Below are 17,814 nucleotides of genomic sequence, written 5' to 3' on the forward strand. Positions count from 1 at the left end.
AAACCAAACATGGCAAGTAAAAAGGTTTTGGAAAAAAAAAAAGCAAAGCAAAAAGCCCACATTTCTTGCTGGAAAGTAGTGGCAAGTAATTCCGCTTTGCATCAAAAGACATGTGTATCACCCTGATTTGCACAAGGTAAATGACAATGGTTACAGAGAGGTATCTCACATCTCTTGAGGCTCAGCAACTGTTTTTGTTACATGTGACTCCTTCTCTTTAGTGCATTCAGTTGCTTTCAACTTCTTCCAAAGCTCTATCTGTAAACTCTGTGCACTTCTATAGTTCGCTCCAGGAGGGTAGACTGTTTTCCCCAAGAACTCAAAGTGCTCAAATCACTGCTAGTCTTATCTCTGATAGGCAAATTTACAAGCAGATGGGCAGTCTGCCATTAGTAGGGGTTTTCTTCACCCCTTACAAAAACATCCTGAAGGGTTGGTTTGGGCAGGGTGAGAGGTTTTGGTATTTTTCTTTTGCTACTGGTAGGATATGTGACTTATTTACTATGTTGACAGCAGCTTTTGAGGCCCAATTCATTCAGTGTGTTGGGTTAAAAACAAATTAAATAGCAGAGCTCATATATAGTTGGTGATCTGCCCTACCATGAGTCATCTATGCCTGTGAGAACTTCCAAGTACAGCCAGGACTTCAAATTAGAAGGCATTCAGTACCTGGAGCCTTGAAATCAAGGTTTCATTCATGACCTTTACCTACTCAAATACTTTACAAGCTCCTGCTTCTCAAGACAAACACTAGGCACTCCAGCAGGCAAACCATTCATCATCCATATCAAATGATAGAGCCATGCATACATTCTTTGAACAGTTCCCTGCTCACTTTGTCAGTGAAAGCCTTTAGCACCAGTTGAAACCAACAAAACAAGTTAATTTAGAAATGAATGGTGATGGCTTTTGGCTATACTAATATACAGTGCACCTCTCAAAACCTTTGCAGAAACAAAGGTGAATCCTTGCTGAGCTGCTTTGACAAGCGTGAAGCCAGAAGGTCAAGGGAAGAGATGATTCCTCTCTAGTTGACCCTCCTGCTGCCACATCTTGAACAGTGCCCAGTTTCGGGGCCTCCCTGTACAGGAGACCTCAAGATGCTGGAGGTGGTCCAGTGGAGGGTTGCTAAGATGGTTAAGAAGCTGGAGTGTGTGGCACTGGAAGAGCTGCTGGTGAAACAACGCTTCACCGCAGAAGACTAAGGGACAACTTAACTGCATACCCAGGCCACTATTTGCAGAAAATTCCACTACTTAAAAGGGGGGTTACAGAGAGAAGAGACAGACACAGGTACCCAGCAAAGACAGGAGAGAGCAGTCATAAGATGCAATGTCAAAAATTTCAAATTGGTCGTAAGGGAACAATTCATCCCAGTAGAGCGGAGAAACACAGGGATGGAGAGGACTGTGGAACTGGAAATTTTCAAAACCTGACTGGATAAGGCTCTGAGCAATATGACCTAGCTTTGAAGCTGGGCTGCTTGGAGTAGAGTTTTAGGCTGGATGCCCCAGAGACGCCTTCTGACCTAATTTCTTATACAGTTCTGGAAGCTTTTCCTCAGAGCGAGAAGAAAAGAAAAGAAGGAAAAAACCAAAGCCTGTGAAAGAGTTAAGCTAATAGAGCAACTACAGCAGAAAGAAGACAAAAGATTTATATATAGATTTTTTTTTAGAAGTGGAACTGATGAAGGTTCAAATATGGTAACAAGTCAAAAAGTCGGTTAAGAAGAATCTCCTGAATTCTGCAAGCTAACAGGAAAAGGAAGTAAGGAGTACAAATATCTTTTGACACAATCAGACCCACTTTTTAATTAAAGAGTCTCCTGAAAGGAACATACCTTTCCTAGTTAACATCCGGCAAATTCAACATGGCTGTTATTATAAGTTACACCTACCAAAATACAAAGCTTTACTTTCTGCATCTGTAAGATTAATACTGCAATTTGATATGGCAGATGGTCTTGCTGAGCTACATTTCTTTTTACATTCACAACATTTGTAAGGGATAGTTTACTATTTGAGTATCTCATTCTTGCGTTTTATAGTATTTATGCAGATTTATTTTAAAGATAAGGGTGCAGGTTTTAGTGTGTGGTAGTTTAACTCGTATTTTAGAGTACTGCCAAAAATGTAAAGGTTGTGTAAAGCTGAAGAAATGGAAATTCTGAGTCCTTTCTCTACAATCGTAGGTTTACTTAAGTGGTCTGTTGAGAAGTGCTGTTTTTCTTGCACTATTTTATCAAAAATATGGATGTCCATTTTGGAGAACTTGGCCATAGACAAAGTTGCCTAAACTCCGCAGTTACAAGAGCACGCAATACTCCAGCTGAACTATTCTCAATGAAATACCAGCTTCCAAACAGAACAAGATGACAACTCTGTGCAAAATCCACCTGCTTACCAAGAAAGAGAAACTAGACTGTATTTAGGACAGTCAGTTTCCTACTATTACAGACTGAGTTTCTGCATTACTTCCTGCATTAGAAAAAATACCATTTGCAGAAAATCGACTTTGCATCATATATTTGATCAGCACCTACAATTGTGAGACTGTGAAACAGCTCTGTCATACATTTCCTGGTAATATTCCTTACGACCCACTTTTTCAAGAACTGAACTTCATGCAAAACCTAAACCCCTGGCATGATTTTATAAATAATTTATAAAATTTATATGAATTTATAAAAATTATATATATAATATAAAAATTATATAAATTTATTAAAAAGTTTACAAAGCAGATTTGCATTAAACTGAGAGAAATTCAAAATAGGAAGAGAAGAGGATCATGCATCAATAATCTCTTGATTAGAGTAGCTTCTCATGAGGCATTTACTGAAAAGTATCATGTCCTATTCTGACAAGGAATATTTTTTTCCTGCATTGGGAAAATCTAATGCCATAGGTGTAAAACTAGCAGGGTCAGAATTTTCTCCCCTTTCCCAGTCTCTCATGTCTGTCTTCCCCTCCCTGCCCCCTTAATTTCTCTCAGCGCAGGCTCTTGGATGGGAATTATCAGTATTCCAGTCTCCATCGGCTTCAATAATGCAATCTGATAGGATATTTACCTACTGGATGTCCTGATTATTGGATTATTAAAGGAAAAAAAAAAAAAAGAGGGGGAAATGAAACAAACAAGGAAACAAACCAGAGAGAGACTAAGTAGTATCTTCAGATTTTATTTGACCACTATCACTGAATTATTTGTAATTTTGGTCAGGTTCTTAGCTATGTGTTCTTGTGAAAAAATGAAAAATATAAGCATATTTTACAAATCTGAAGAGAACTGGACCATCAGTGTGGTGTCATTTTACAACTCAGACAATCTGCGGGCAAATCAACAGGCAATCTGCTATCAGCACCCCAGAGCTACACTGTGCTGTTGATAGATGCTGAAGTAGTTCTCATCAAATTTATTACTTTGGTTCACTTCTTAGCACACAAGGACATCATATGCAGTTATAATCTTATTAATACCTATGATGCTAGTTCTTAGGAAAAAAGAAAAAGAAAAAAAAAAGTGAAGTCATATTAAGCAACATACAATGAACTGCTCACACGTCTAACAACACCGACAATTACTTGTAAGACAGCTTGCAGTAGCAATGCAGATTTGCATCTGCTACTTTACTAGTTTTAGTAAGCATTAAAAAAAAAAAACAAAAAACAAAAAGCACACACAAAATTGTTAGCGATTACTGTGTAGCATAAAATACATCTTCATCCAACAGTTATAGTCAATCTTCACACTGGAGTATTTTACAATGACTTCAGAATTCAAGTATTTAGCATGTATAAAATGAAGTTTGAACAGAATCAGTAAGAAAAACCTTGTGTTTACAAAACATAGATCATTACAAGAAAAACACACACATGAAAAAAAAAACAGCATGGGAAAGAAAGCACATAAAACTACATTAATACATGCTTTCTAGTGGAAACTATTAAATAATAATCTAATAAACAAAAGGAATATGAATGAAAATAGCAGCAACAACCAAATGGACTGTTTCCCCTCTCCCCTCCAGCCCTTCACATCTTGAAAACAGTGGATTTCAAAGGAAGAGAGGAAAAAAGAAGAGATAAATATCCTAATCAAGCTAAAGGAGGCTAAAATCTCTGAACTAAAACATTTTTTCATGAAAGTATACATTTTAAGGATATCCTCTATGAAATCTATGAAATGTTCTGGACAAAGACACTGCTGGTTTGAATTCAGCTGTCATCATTTGCTTCCTCGTGGTGTATTAACGGTCACATAATTAAAACAAGAGTGCGGTTTAAGAAGCTAGCATCTTTTCACTGATGGCTTCTTCCTTTCTCTGAGGTATATACATATATACCGGACATATAAAATATAAATGTACATTTGGCAGCTTAACAAGCATGCTGGAAATGAACTAAAATCTCATAACCATTTAGAATGGGCTATTTCAAGCCCCCCCGTGCCACACAAGGATCCCCAGATGAGTGCAGAGGAAGAAATAGCTTCACATATTCAACAGCAAGAGACAGCTACCAGCTCTGACCTTCTTCCCAGCCGCTTATTCTCTCTGTCTCTTCTAGAAGTCATGAAAGGGCTCTGAAAAGCACAAAGTAGCAGACACCTCTCATATGCTCTTCCTAATAGCATGGTCTTCTACACAGAGTAGTAGAATGTTCAAAGGGAAACAAGAAAGCCTTTTGTCTTCTACTACCTGAAAGCTGGGATGGCAAGGGAGGAAGGGCACAGCTTGATCCTTTACAAAAGAATAAATTATATAAATACTGTGGTCACAAAGAATGACCTAATTACAAAAATACAAAACTAGATATTTGCATATTAAGGAAAGGTAGCAATGAAGTCTTGTCCCTGGTGGAGAAGTGGAGCACATTCCTTCACTTCATCACTTCAAACATTACCATTTCAGGCCTCAACAGAGAGAACAGAATAAACCCACTAATTTTCTCGTTTCTTCTCTATATATTCTATCTGGTGTCACCTGGTATTTTTTCCCGACACCTCCAGGGTTTAAAGACTAACTCATCCGAGCATTCAGAGAGCCAACGTGAGAGGATCTATCTTAAACCTCAACGTGTAAGACACCTTCTTTGCAACATTTCCCAGCTGACCAGACACCAAGCAAGGTAGATTGGCAATCCTTCTGTAACTTTACTCTTTTTAGCTACCTGGTCAAATTGGTAACACCGCCAACAGATCTGCTCAGGAATGCTCAGAATGGGGACTCCCACTATCAGATGGATAACTATCCTATCAGATTTGTTGAGCCATAAGTCAACATTTTCATGGGACCAGAATTTTCTCGAGATTTGATCAACCCGTCACACTATCACAGCTTTCAAAACAGCCCATTAAAATTCCAGTAAAGATAAAGTGACTGGCAGTAGAAACAAGTGAAAAATCATCAAAAAACAGAAAGAAAATTAAAATCATGATACCCTAATTATTCCACCTCTGCATAGCACTTAGAATGATGTCTTAAAATTCATTTCTCCTGGGAGCCTCTGTGTGAACAAGGAGAGTGTTCACAGTTAAAACTTGAAAAATAAAAAAGTGTTATTTCTTCTTATATTTTTGATACAGTAGCTTTAAAAAAGCCACAGCTTCAGCGTTTGGGGAGGCGGAGAAGGGGGAGTATGTCCCATTGATGTACTCTGAACTATAAAACCCAGTTATTTTTTTTCCCCCCTTAATTCATGGACAAGCATTACACTACTATTTCTTCCATTACCTTTTTTAACTAATGATTTTGGTATTTTTGAACTAACTGTTCTACATGCTAATAAAAGAAAGACTCTGAAGAACATCCCCTGTGCTCTTGTTTAATGGTTGAATTTTGAAACATGCAGCATACAGAAACGTCTGCCTGGAAGATAATAAAGAACTGAACAAAAAGGAACAGCCACATGGAAAATGTTCACTGTTTTGAAAAAAAAACCCCACATTTTCTATACAGCTTGGTGTATTATAAAGACAACTGTCCATTTTAATGAGACACTCTCATCATATATTCATAATATGAAATCTGGTAAGCAGAGAACACGAACTAGTTGTAATATTCAACTTAAAAACCATCCAGTTTCCAGGTGTTTCTCTCTTCCCAGATCTCTCTCTTCTTCCTGGAACTTTATATAGTATTTTGTCAAGAAGTCATGCCTAATATTTTTACCAATTGTATTTTTCATTAATCATCCACACCAAAAACAAGTATTCTTTTTCCTTACATTACAAAGCTTTCAGAGCAGCCCAAGGTTACTGTAAAAAAAAAGTTTTGAACAGCTGCAAGTGATTGTTAACCTCAGGCAGAATTTAGCATTGGTAAAAATGCTTTTCTAAGTTAAAGGAATACTTGTTTTGAAGGCATTTGTCTCTTTCTCTTTTTTCCTTGTTAAAGGGAAAAAATTGCTGAATAGCCAGTTTAATCAATTTCTGGATTTCCGCCCTTGCCTTGTTTTCATTTCAGCCTGTCAAGAAACTTGGATACCTTCTGCCTAGGCAAAATAAATCTGACAGCAAATATCTAACTGTGGCCGTAGGTATGAAATCCATGATTTCTAAAAGGTTATATATGAACTAGATGATGGCACTAGTAAGTAACAAGCACAGCTTCCCTCTTTGCTTTTAAATGACCACGAGAACATCCGACTTGTGCTCAGGTCCTGCAAGAGCTAGCAATTCACTCCCAGTAATAACACAGAAGTAATGCAAAACACGAAATAGGCTCTTTACCTGAACAACTAGTACACTTGTGAGAAATGTAACAGCATCAGACAGCTCTAGGGAAGTCCCATGTGATCTGAAGAGAAGCTTTAATTTCCAAATCTCACCAAACCAATCATTAAGTCTAATAAAAGGCAAAACAGTAAAAAATTGCTTAAATATCACTAAATGATCACTGTGACTACAGTACCACTACTGCTGCATGCTAGGCACTAGACTTATTGTCAGCAAGACCAAATCCTAAACGCCTCAGGAACCAAATCAGATAACCCACTCCAGAACTGACACACCAGAATTGCACATAAAGTTCTAAGTGGTGACCAAGAAGGAAAACAGATCTAAAGGCTTGTCATTAGGATATGAAGTGACATTTCCTTTTTTCTGAAGAAATCTGTCCACTGAAGACCAAGCACTTATGAATGCAAATTTCAGAACACTTCGTTTATTCCTCATACTGAATACAAGTCAATTGCATGTTTATTTCTAAATTTGCTACAATACTAGAGAGCTGGAGACACTCCTTTCCTACAGTACAAAAGAACAGCAGGATGTGATTGATCCCTAACAGCACATTATATTTAATTCAGTTATATCCTAAAAAGTAGTCGCTTCATGCCTCAGCCACAGAAAAACCTCTGACAGACGAGGAGATAAAGATCAGGGAACATCTCTTCACATGGGGTCAGAATTTGAAGTATTGCTCTCACCTCATTAGCCTGTTCTCCTTGTAATTTTGGAGCATAATTAACATAATCTGTTTAACTCCTTCATCTACTACTTACATTTAATAATGAAATACCGGACCCATCATTCCTTATTCATAGCTAAACCCCATAAATGCAAATCAGATCAAAATCTCAGGTACATCCATTAAAATCCCGTTGTTATCAGTGAGAGTATGTGGGGCTCCTGTGCAGACTACATCCCTAAAATCTTTATGGCTAAATTTTATTTGTGTTCAAGTATGCTCAAGATAATTACCAAATCAATCATCACGAAACACCTTTGAGTACAACCATATTTCAGGAAGGACAGCAGTAATGACAAGTGCTTTCTTATGACAGGCTGCTTTCCCACTCTGTTTTTCCATTTTATTTAGGTACCCGGATTTCTAAAACAGCAGCTTCAAAGTCCTACATTTCTTAAAAGTGTGAATTATTAATAGCAACATGGTTAAGTTCCTGTGCATTATTCATTTATTCCTACCGATAATTTGAATTTGTGCTTCTGAAAATTCGTCTCTTTCACTGAACCTTATATGCCGCCATATTTCACATAGCAAGAAATGCATTGGTGGTTGCTGAACTGGCAGCAGCTTATAATATTGCGACATAAGCAAACCACAGCACAAAATATTTTATCTGAAAAATCCTTGCTTTTGCATACGTAGTGATTGTAATATTCCGATCTTAAGCATGTTGATTTCTCTTTCCCTGATTTGGTTCCTTCCCTAACAAGTCTTGTTCAGTCCTCAAATGGTCTCCCCCCACTTCCCGTGATGTCTCCCATATCCCTAGGCAAGGACTCCTCAGCCTGGGATGTGCTGCAGAGAGCTGCTGCCAGGGATCCATGGCTTTTATACCTCCTTGAGTTTGCAGTTACTTCAGTGATACACAACATGCTACCCACCAATTGTACTCAGGAGGCTACACGACAGGATGAAGCTTGCAGCTTGCCTAAATCAGAATTCTGAGTTAAACCTGGGTGTAGCAATAACTACATCATAACAAAAGCATGTATAAGAGGTAAACAGAAACAGCGATTCAGGTTTAGATTTGTATTTTTACAAAATATAATTTTCTGGTGAAAATAGACTTGCTTAAAAAAATAAGCCTTAGATATTTAGGGTCAGCTTTTTAAAGTAGTGGAGTGCACTGAATCCCGGCACCTTGCACACAGCATTAGGTGCACAACCCCTAACAATTACTGTGCTGTTAGATAACCAAGCACTGTTAAAAACCCTGACAGAGTACTTGCCTGCATCTCTGAAAAACTTTAAAAAAATCTGATTATGAGTAATTCAAAGCCCTCCAAGTGTGCCAGCGTTCAGTGGAATTTCACCCATGACAACCCTCTTCTACAAAGGATCAGCCTTCAGAGATGTACAACTGTTTACTGAACGCTTAGTCAAAAGTAAATTTTTACAATATATAAAAATAGAAAGACGTATCTATCTTTAACCGTATCAACAAAATGGAAGCTTTCCACACAAGATGAATTTAGACCCCCAGGCCTCTCCTCTTGAGACTCTTCAAAACCCAGTAATACATTTTACCACGTTTCGATTTTAGGTATGATATCATACAAACCCAGAAACATTTTAAGTGTAAGTAATTGCTAATGCATAGGTCTTGCGGTTTTCTCTCAGCTGAAAAACTCCAGCCTCTGCAGAGTATTCAAAACATACAGGTTTTGCATTCAGGTGGTACCTGAATGTCTCTCTCTGAAGTGTTTGGCTCTGTGCATACCTTCATTCATCATTTTTCACACACTCACTGTCACCTTCTTTGAAAACTGAATATCGTCCATCTCTGTAAGTTACTTTATCCTCTTTCTTTTAGCAAGAGACTTTGAAAACAAGACTCAGTGCTGAAGCTGGTGCTGCTGACATGGCTTTATGTCGAGAGGGTACTATTAGGGTATCCCCAACAAATTGTGCAAATCCCCAACGCACAGTCCTACTTCAGCACGACCAGCTAAGGAGCACTGCTCACACATAGGAGACCGTTCAATACGCTCAGCCTGCTTTCACTACCTGGTATTGTTCCACCTATCTACTTGCCCACCACCTGCCATTTCTGTGTCTCTCCATCAATACTCACCCTTCTACATTTGTTATTTACTTCTTTAAAAATTTCTCCCTAAAATCTCTCAAATGATTCATAAATTTTGGAGATTCTTAGGCTTGCCTGCTTCTCCTAGCATGTTTAATCCCCTTTGCTCTTTTGTTGATGTTTTCTCATACTGTTAAGTTACTTTTAGAACAACCACACAGAAAAAAAAGCTAATGGACTCCCGCAAAATAGCCTGAAGATACAAAGGGACCTCCTCCCCCCAAAAAACTTTGATTAACAGTTCAGGAAAATTAATTCATTAAAAGTAGTAACTCCACCGGTTTAATGAAGCAGAAAGAGAACAGAATGCAAGTAATATATGTATCAGACCTTTGGGCTTAGAAAGGCATACAATTGCTGAAGTTACTAAACAAACAGGCAGGAGTTTTCTGAGCAAGAGTAATTTTACTGCATCAGACAAGCAGTGAATAGAATATGACATTTCAAACATTTTCTAACTCCAGAGCTTGCCATCATCACAGTAGTTATCTGGAGCATACGTGACTAGCTACAGCTTTTCCATAACTGTGATGCACTCATGAATTTTTCAACACAGATTTGAGAGCACTCTATTTGCCTTTATTTCTGTATCCGTCTTCAGCTACCAGTGCAACGCAGAAATCCAATAACAATCACAGCCAAGAGACAAGAAAAACCATGTGTCTTCTTGTCCTATGTTGTTACTAAAGAAACCAACAAAAACCATATGAATGGTGGCAATCTGTCGTTCAAAAGGGATTTCTGCAGATAACTTCTCATACTGGATGCTCTTCAAACTATACTTCCTTTTATCGAGTTGTGGAGATAGAATCTAATTCAGCGTGCTTTCATGGTTTCTTTTTTTCCCCTCAAGAGACCCTACCTTTTAGTAGATCAGACAGTTGTTGCTATTTGTCTGATGTTTGTATATGAGAGATGATGCAAAAGGATAACTAAGATATCAGCTTCTTCAAACCCCCATTTAAATTAGTCCAACATACTATGAATTGAACTGTGACCTCACCAGTCAGACAAATGAACAATCCCTCACTTCAGCAATCACACTGGCTTCAAGCCCTCACAAGCCAGATGATAACCCAAATTGAGGCAGACTCAGAATCTCATTCTGAGAAAACAGTGATGAATTTGCATTCATTGAAGCTCAGAGTTGTTAAAACATATTGCTGTACACTGTAGCTTAGTTTGGAGTTACACTTGTCTCTGATAAATAAACTACTGTCACATATGCTTTAGGACAGACAGAACTGAACTGATTATAGAACTAGCTTGTGAAAAGGAATTTAAGATTTATAGGCCGAGTAACCCCAGGTATGATGCTTTCTGAAAACCACACTGCGTGCCTGACTCAAGACAACACAGACTCTCTTCAGCTTAGACGGCTCAAGCAGAAGACAAGAGCTCTTCATGTTGCTCGACAAGGTTGTGACTTTAGCATAGTTAATTTCTGCTATCACAGTATGTCTAAAATAGGAATCGCTATTTTTTTCTTCACCTTTCAGTGGGGGAAAAACCCACTCATCATTACTTTTCCAGTTGCTACCAGGCTGGCCCCATTACTTGGAACACAGGGCTCTTGTTACTATTAGTGAAGACAATGTTTCAAATCCTCATGGTTGTTACCATAAAGTATGTTGACTACTGCTAATTTTGTTGCAAAACTTTTTAAAAAAATCTGGTATAGTGAAACTACTATTACAAATACTAAATAGAAGTATCACCGGCAGAGCTGTTTCATTTATTGTCCTCATTTAGCAGATTTCAGAAAGGACAAAGCAGAATAAACCAACGAATATATGAAGGCAGAATGGGAACTTGCAATTTTGTGGTGATACTCAATGAAATATAAACGATAAAATGAGAATTCTAAAGAAAACCAGCGTCGGCAGGTGTTGCCTATTTTAACAGGCCCCTACTGCCAAAGTTTTGAAAAGCTCAGGTATAGGTACAATTTTTTTTCCACAGATAATACTATATCAAGCTAGACTTAAATCAGAATCTGGAAAGCTAATGCCCAGACATCTTACCACAGCATGGTCATCTGTAGTCAGATGGTAGAATTATGCGACAAACCAAAAATTTCTGGTATCATCAGCTCTGGCATTTAAAACATTCATTCAGTCAAAAAACCAGAAACAATGGTTAACTTATTTCTACAGCACCTATGCACCTGCATAATATAAGGTTTAATAAGTCATATTTAATGATTATTTCCAATAAAGCTGTATACTTTACTGAAGTTGCAACCCACACCAGTATAATCCAGAATAAAAAGCCATACTATGGGCCCTTCTAAGGTGTCTGATTGAAAAAGGTGAAGTGCATATTGAGTTGTGCAGCTGTACCAGGCAACAAAAAGATAAGCAAATATAGCCAGCTAAATCTCAATAAAAATTGGGCCTTGCTTTTCAGTGCCCTGAAAGAGCATTATAAATGGCACAATTCAAATACGGTATCATTTTAAGGGAGTGTATGAATAGCTGCATTGCTCTCAGCTTCCAGAGTCAAGATGAGCACAATTTCAAAATTTTCTGTACGTTAGTGCTCCTTGGAATGCAAATGAAAGAGCTAAGCCCTAAAAATTCCTCTACTCGCACTGACATGGAAACCTGGCCTTTCTGCTCTGAAAACAGCAAAAGGTTCACAATCTCTCATAATTTTTTGTACTACAGAATTGCATCTTCTAGTAATTTCAGCAGTCCCTTTGGATTACTAAACTTACTAGGTCCACCGGTGCCACTGAAATATCAAACATCCTTGGAGAATTCTCCGTAAGGATCTTAATTACAACTCCAAGTTTCTGAATACTGAAAACTCTGGAGCATTAAAAAAAAAAAAAAATGTTGATCTTTACAAACCCTCATTTAAATTCACGATTTAAATGCAAATTAATTTTGCAAGTTGATTTATAAAGAATGCAGGTCATAAAGATCTTAAAATTAGCGTCAAACAATAACAAAAAAGCTCTACTTGTAACAGCAGTGGTCCACTAAACAGCTCAAAGGTGTTGAACAGGACCAGTTAATGAAGTGACAAGTGCCCCCATGAAGGGAGAACAACTGTAGCTTTTTACAGATTCTCAACCCAACCCTCAATCCATGTAAAGTGTGCTACAACTTCAGATGGATAATAGATAAAATGAAGGAAAACACTTGGCACTGATGGGAGTTGAGATCTAGGAATACATCTTTTATGGAGAGACCTGATTTGTTCAGAAGCCACACAATTCCAAGATCAATCCCCTGAGAAGCTAAATCAGCACTCTCAAAGACATACTCCTTATTGAAGTTGCTGAACTCCTCCCTGGACCATTACACACCTTCAACAGAAAAGCACTCCAAGTTAGCCACCGTGTTTCAATCTGCAGTCCGTGTTCCTAAAACTCATATGCCATATTAAAAACAACAGAGTTTTAAGGCACCAACACCTTTGCTTTTTCCCAGCCTCAAAATCTTTCATTAAAAAGTATTGATAGGGGTATTAAAAAGAACACCACCGGTCAATAAAAGCACCCAGCTGAGCATGCAGGAAATTGCAGTCTGTGTACTAGCATTAAAGGCCTAGATATTTTAAATTTTAAGCCCTGTAATTGCCTTGACCTGCACCCTAAACACAGGTTTACCTTCTGTCAGCCCAGAAACTCTCAAACCCACTCATCATCAAGTAACCGTTAAAAGTGCCCCTTGCAAATTAGGTTGCCTTTCCTTCAGGAGGGTGTAATTTTTCAATAAAGCTCCCTAATAAAGCAAGTAATTGCTGTGCAGTAGTCCCATACCTGTTACAGAAAACACAAGTCTACCATAAGGCTACTGTATACTTTTACGTTTTACATGTAAAAGATTGTTATGCAACTGTGATTGAGATCAAACACCAAATCCTAATGAGCTGTCATTCCCTGCAACTATCAAGCCACAAATTACTTATGGAGATGCTCTTTGTTCTCACCAACATTCTTATTCTTTTTTTCTCCTTCCTGAATAACTACTTATTACTTAGCAATTTTAAGCAAAACTGCATATTAATGTCTGAGGATGGAGATTTTTCTTTTCTAAAGGACAGTTGGGAAAAAAAAAAACCCTAGTAAATCAGAAACATTTCTTCCTTTTTCCTCTGATATAATTCTTCAGAGTCTATAGGTTGCATCACCCATTGAAGGGGTGAAAAGTACGAAGGTATACATTTAATGCTAAAGATTTGATCTTTGAGAATATGACTGAGGAAAGTGATTTCAGAAAAAAACAGTTTCTGCCACAGCAGACATTAAAAATAGCCACAAAATACTATACAGATGGCTCAACAGATCGGCACAAAGACACAGATTAGCCTACCTCTAGGACACTGCTCTATTTGATAGGCATACCTTTGGATACGAGTAGACGAACAAAAATTGTGGGGGTGAAGAATGAGATTGGGTTTTTAAAAATTCTCAGTGTCTTTTTGTAACACTATGTTGAGCTCTACTGCAGCTTTTGATAACTGAGGGTTTCACTCTGCATACGCAATCTGAACAAAGAGCAAGACAAACCCATGGCGGCACATTATAACGGCAGCCTCCTACTGTGAACACCTCCTCACCCTGTCAAGAGGGGAAAAAAAAGAAAGTGGGAAAAAAAAAAAACCCCACACCAAAAAACAACGCCCAAACTAACCAGTGACAAATCCTTGGGATATAAATGCTTTTTTTCTCTTTTCTCCTTCCTGTTGAAATTTATTAGACATCCAAGAAACTGGAAAACTTGGTCCTATTCTTTCAAGCCTTGTGAAGACAGCTTTGGTACAGAAACCACTCCTTGTATTCTCAGCCAGAATAAAGTGCTCAGGGTACCCAAGGAAATGAAATGCTCTCTAGCCCATTCTATCTCCTATCTTAGAATCTATCTCTCTTCAGCAATATCTGAATTTTATGTTACCTGGCAATAGCCATAGGCTGCGTTTCTAAAAAGATTAAAATTCATTTCTATTTGTTTTCAGGAACTGTTATCTTTGTTGATTTACGTCTTTCCCATATGATTGAGAACCCACAGAAAAATTAACACCCACTCCAATTCCCCCAAAGAAATGAAGGTCTTAATGGGGATGAAGTGTACAAGGCACAGCTGTGATAGGCAGTTGTCCATTTCACAAGGATTACCACCAATCCTGTAAAAAAAAAGGGAATTTAGGGCACTGTTTTGTGAGCAGCTAAAAAAGAAACAGTGCATTTAATTGAAGTGTCATCTACAGTAAGTTTGAAATAACAGTAACTGAAATCTTTAAATTTCATGTAGGGGAATGCTACAAAACACCAAATTCAGAAAACCTATGCATAATGACACGATGCTCTCTGCTGCTGAGATCAGTACCTATCAACTCCAGAGTACCAGATTCTCAGCCTCTTAAATATCTCGTGATTAAATGATGAGTTCCTGATTATGATTTCTGTTTCCTTGCTTTCTCTGTAGCCTTTTGCCCAAGATTTCATGCTGTCCTCCCCATCCTTAAAAGCTGTAGGCTGAAAAAAAAGATAGGCTGAACTCATCCAGGTGGATTTAGCACACATCACGCTGCATGTGTTCAGGAAAAGTAATGCACGTAACAAGTCGGTGCTGTACAGGCTCCATTGCTTCATAAGAGCATCCTCTTTCCTCTAAAGCCTTAAGACTAGCAAGGTACCTTGATCAGGATCTCTTTAGGAATAAGGAGGTAAGAATAATCTACTCGGCAAATAACCACCAAAACCCACCAGGTTATTATGAAGCTCTATGACCACCGCAAACACACAATTTTGTAAATTACATAGCGTAGCTTGGTTTCAAGCAACGAAATGTCATCACTGAGCTTGAACATAATGAAGTTCGTTTTGGGGTGTTTTGTATAACTACTATTATGGAACAGCTGAATAGCTCCTGAAGGGCTTTGACAGGGACTCTGGAGCTTGCTGTAATATAAAAAGTAGTTTCTTATGATAAACTAAGGATTAACACTGTGGTTCCATGTCACCTAATGCTTTTATAAACATATCTACAGCAGCTGAAAAAAAAGATTTTTTTACACTTATGAATTGACTTTGAACCTGACTAAACTAGGCATTTTACAATTTGAAAAAGCACCGCTCATTACTGCACACAAGATAGGCATTAAAGGCAAAACCTCCACAGTAAAAGGAACTAAATTTATTATGGAATTACCAGAATGGAATAAGTGCTTTGAATTATTTATTTTCCACTAACCATCCAAAGAGAAGAAGTTGCATGAGGCAAAAATCCAATAAGTGAACCCATGATTTATGTATGAAGCATACCACATTAAATCATAATTTACAGCATGCTGTACTCCAAGAAAAAAAAAAAAAAGAGTTTGTTAACAACTAAAACAATGGGAAGAGTGCAATGGGGTGCTCATAATGAAAGAAATCTTTGGTTCATCCTATCTGTCAAAGTAGAATTAGAGGGATAAAAAATGCAGTAAGAATATCAGCTCCAGAATCAAGAAAAAAAATAAAGTTTGTTGTGGGAATTATTACCGGGGACATAATAAAGGTTTTATATCGACATCAATCACAACTGAAAATTTACTGCTGGCTTTGTCGACCAGCAAAAGCTGTTGTTCCGTAATTAAACACCCCGAACGAACCAGCCACCAGCTCCAGGGACAGAACCGAAGCGGCACCGGCACGGGGGCCACCAGAGCCCCCTCCCAACACCAGCTGTTGTCCCTTCCCAAGGTTTACACCGGGACAAGAGGACGGTGGGGCACCAGACCCGGCAGCAGCAAACTCCCGAGGGTCCCGTCCCCGCCAGGACCCCGCGCCCCCCGCGCAGCCACTTTCCCGCCCGGGGGCGGCGAGGCCGGGCCGGGCCCCACCGCGGGGCGGGGGGCAGCGGGCCCCGCCGGGGTCTCCCCCCCACATACACACCCCCCGAGCGCTGCCGCCCCGGCACCTCGGGACCGGGCGATGACCCGCAAGCAGGGACCCGCATACCGACACAGGCGGGCAGGTGTGCGGGCAGGTGTGCAGCCCGCACCGGGCACCCCCGGGGCCGCCCCCTGCTGGGAACCGCAGCGGGGTCCCCCACCCCGCTGGGGGCAGCCCCGGTGGCCGTCGGGGAACGGCGGGTTCCTACTGACCTTTCTGCTGCCTGAAGGACTGGATGGAGCCCGAGTGGTGAACCATCTTGGCGGCGGGCAGCCCTGCCAGCTGCCAGCCCGCCGGCTGCGGGGCGGTGGCAGCGGGGGGCGGGAACGCAGCGGCGCGGCCTGGCCCGCCCCGGCCCGCAGCCCCTGGCGCCGCCGTTGCTCCGACAACGGGCGGAGCGGAGCGGCCCGGCCCGGGCCGCCGCGCAGCGGAGGCCGAGGGAATGGCGCCGTCCGCAGCCCGGCGGCGAGAGGCGATAACGCGGGGCCGGCAGCTTCCCCAGTCCCGGTGCGGGGCGCTTGGGCAGCCCCAGCCCCGCGCTGCGGCCGCCCGTGGCGGGGGAAGCTCCGTGCGGCGCCGCTGAGGGGCAGCGCCGGCCCGAGCCCCCCTCAGGGGGCCGGCTGGTCACGGCTGCTGCCTCCTGCAGCGCCGGCCCTCCCCGGCAGGCATCGGGTGTTACGGGCGGGCTGGAGGGAAGGAGGCAGAAACTGCACCCGGGGGGAAGCTGCACCCCCAGGCAGAAACTGCCTCCAAGTAGAAGCTGCACCCCCAGGTAGAAGCTGCACCCCCCTCACGCAGCCCGAGGTGCGCTCCCTCTAGGCGCTGTGAGTGCGGTTTGTGTTGCAGCCCCTGGGTCCCTGTCCTCGCACCCTAAACCTGTGCTGCGTCACCTGCTTTGTTTATTTCTTTTTCATATGTGTTCTGAAACTTACCCTCAATCTTCCTGGGGGTAGCTTATTACAAACAGGCACTAAATTGCACATTCAAGACTTGACGTGGCCCATTTCTATTGCCATTTGGGCTATAATTTCCCCCTTCTCCACAGTGTATGCCAAGAGGCTCCTTCCAGATGATAAAAAATCAAATTTATATTGTGTTAATTTCTTCTCCTGTCTCCCTTTGTGCACATTATTGTCTCCGAGTTCTGAGTAAGTTTCATGACTGTACTGTTCAACTCCCCTAGAATGTTTTTGGTTTAATTTTCCTACCACAAGGATCTGACTTTCCTATCCTCCTGAATCCAGTCAGTCCCAGCCTGTGGCTAGCAGTATCTGTCTCCCTTCCTCCATTTAGGGAGACACGCATTATTTACCTCTACAGAAGTTAATTAAATCACCTATTATAACCTGGGCAACCAGTGACAAA

General features: G+C 40.4%; 1 protein-coding gene across 3 annotated transcripts in view; it reads right to left on the reverse strand.

The window, feature by feature from the left end:
* ANO3 (anoctamin 3) overlaps window positions 1-17,814 on the reverse strand; it is a 208,326-nt gene that overhangs the window by 122,705 nt on the left and 67,807 nt on the right. Inside the window, exon 1 of one of the 3 annotated variants that reach the window (XM_055814607.1) lies at window positions 16,662-16,765. The exons of the other annotated variants lie outside the window; for them this stretch is intronic. Within the exon in view, the coding sequence (XP_055670582.1) occupies window positions 16,662-16,707 (46 nt within the window). The 5' untranslated portion in view covers window positions 16,708-16,765. Of the gene's footprint in view, window positions 1-16,661; window positions 16,766-17,814 lie in introns of those variants that run through there. 3 annotated transcript variants of the gene reach the window in all.

This window comes from Falco peregrinus, chromosome 9 (genome assembly GCF_023634155.1).
Source record: "Falco peregrinus isolate bFalPer1 chromosome 9, bFalPer1.pri, whole genome shotgun sequence".
Classification (NCBI taxonomy): Eukaryota; Metazoa; Chordata; class Aves; order Falconiformes; family Falconidae; genus Falco; species Falco peregrinus.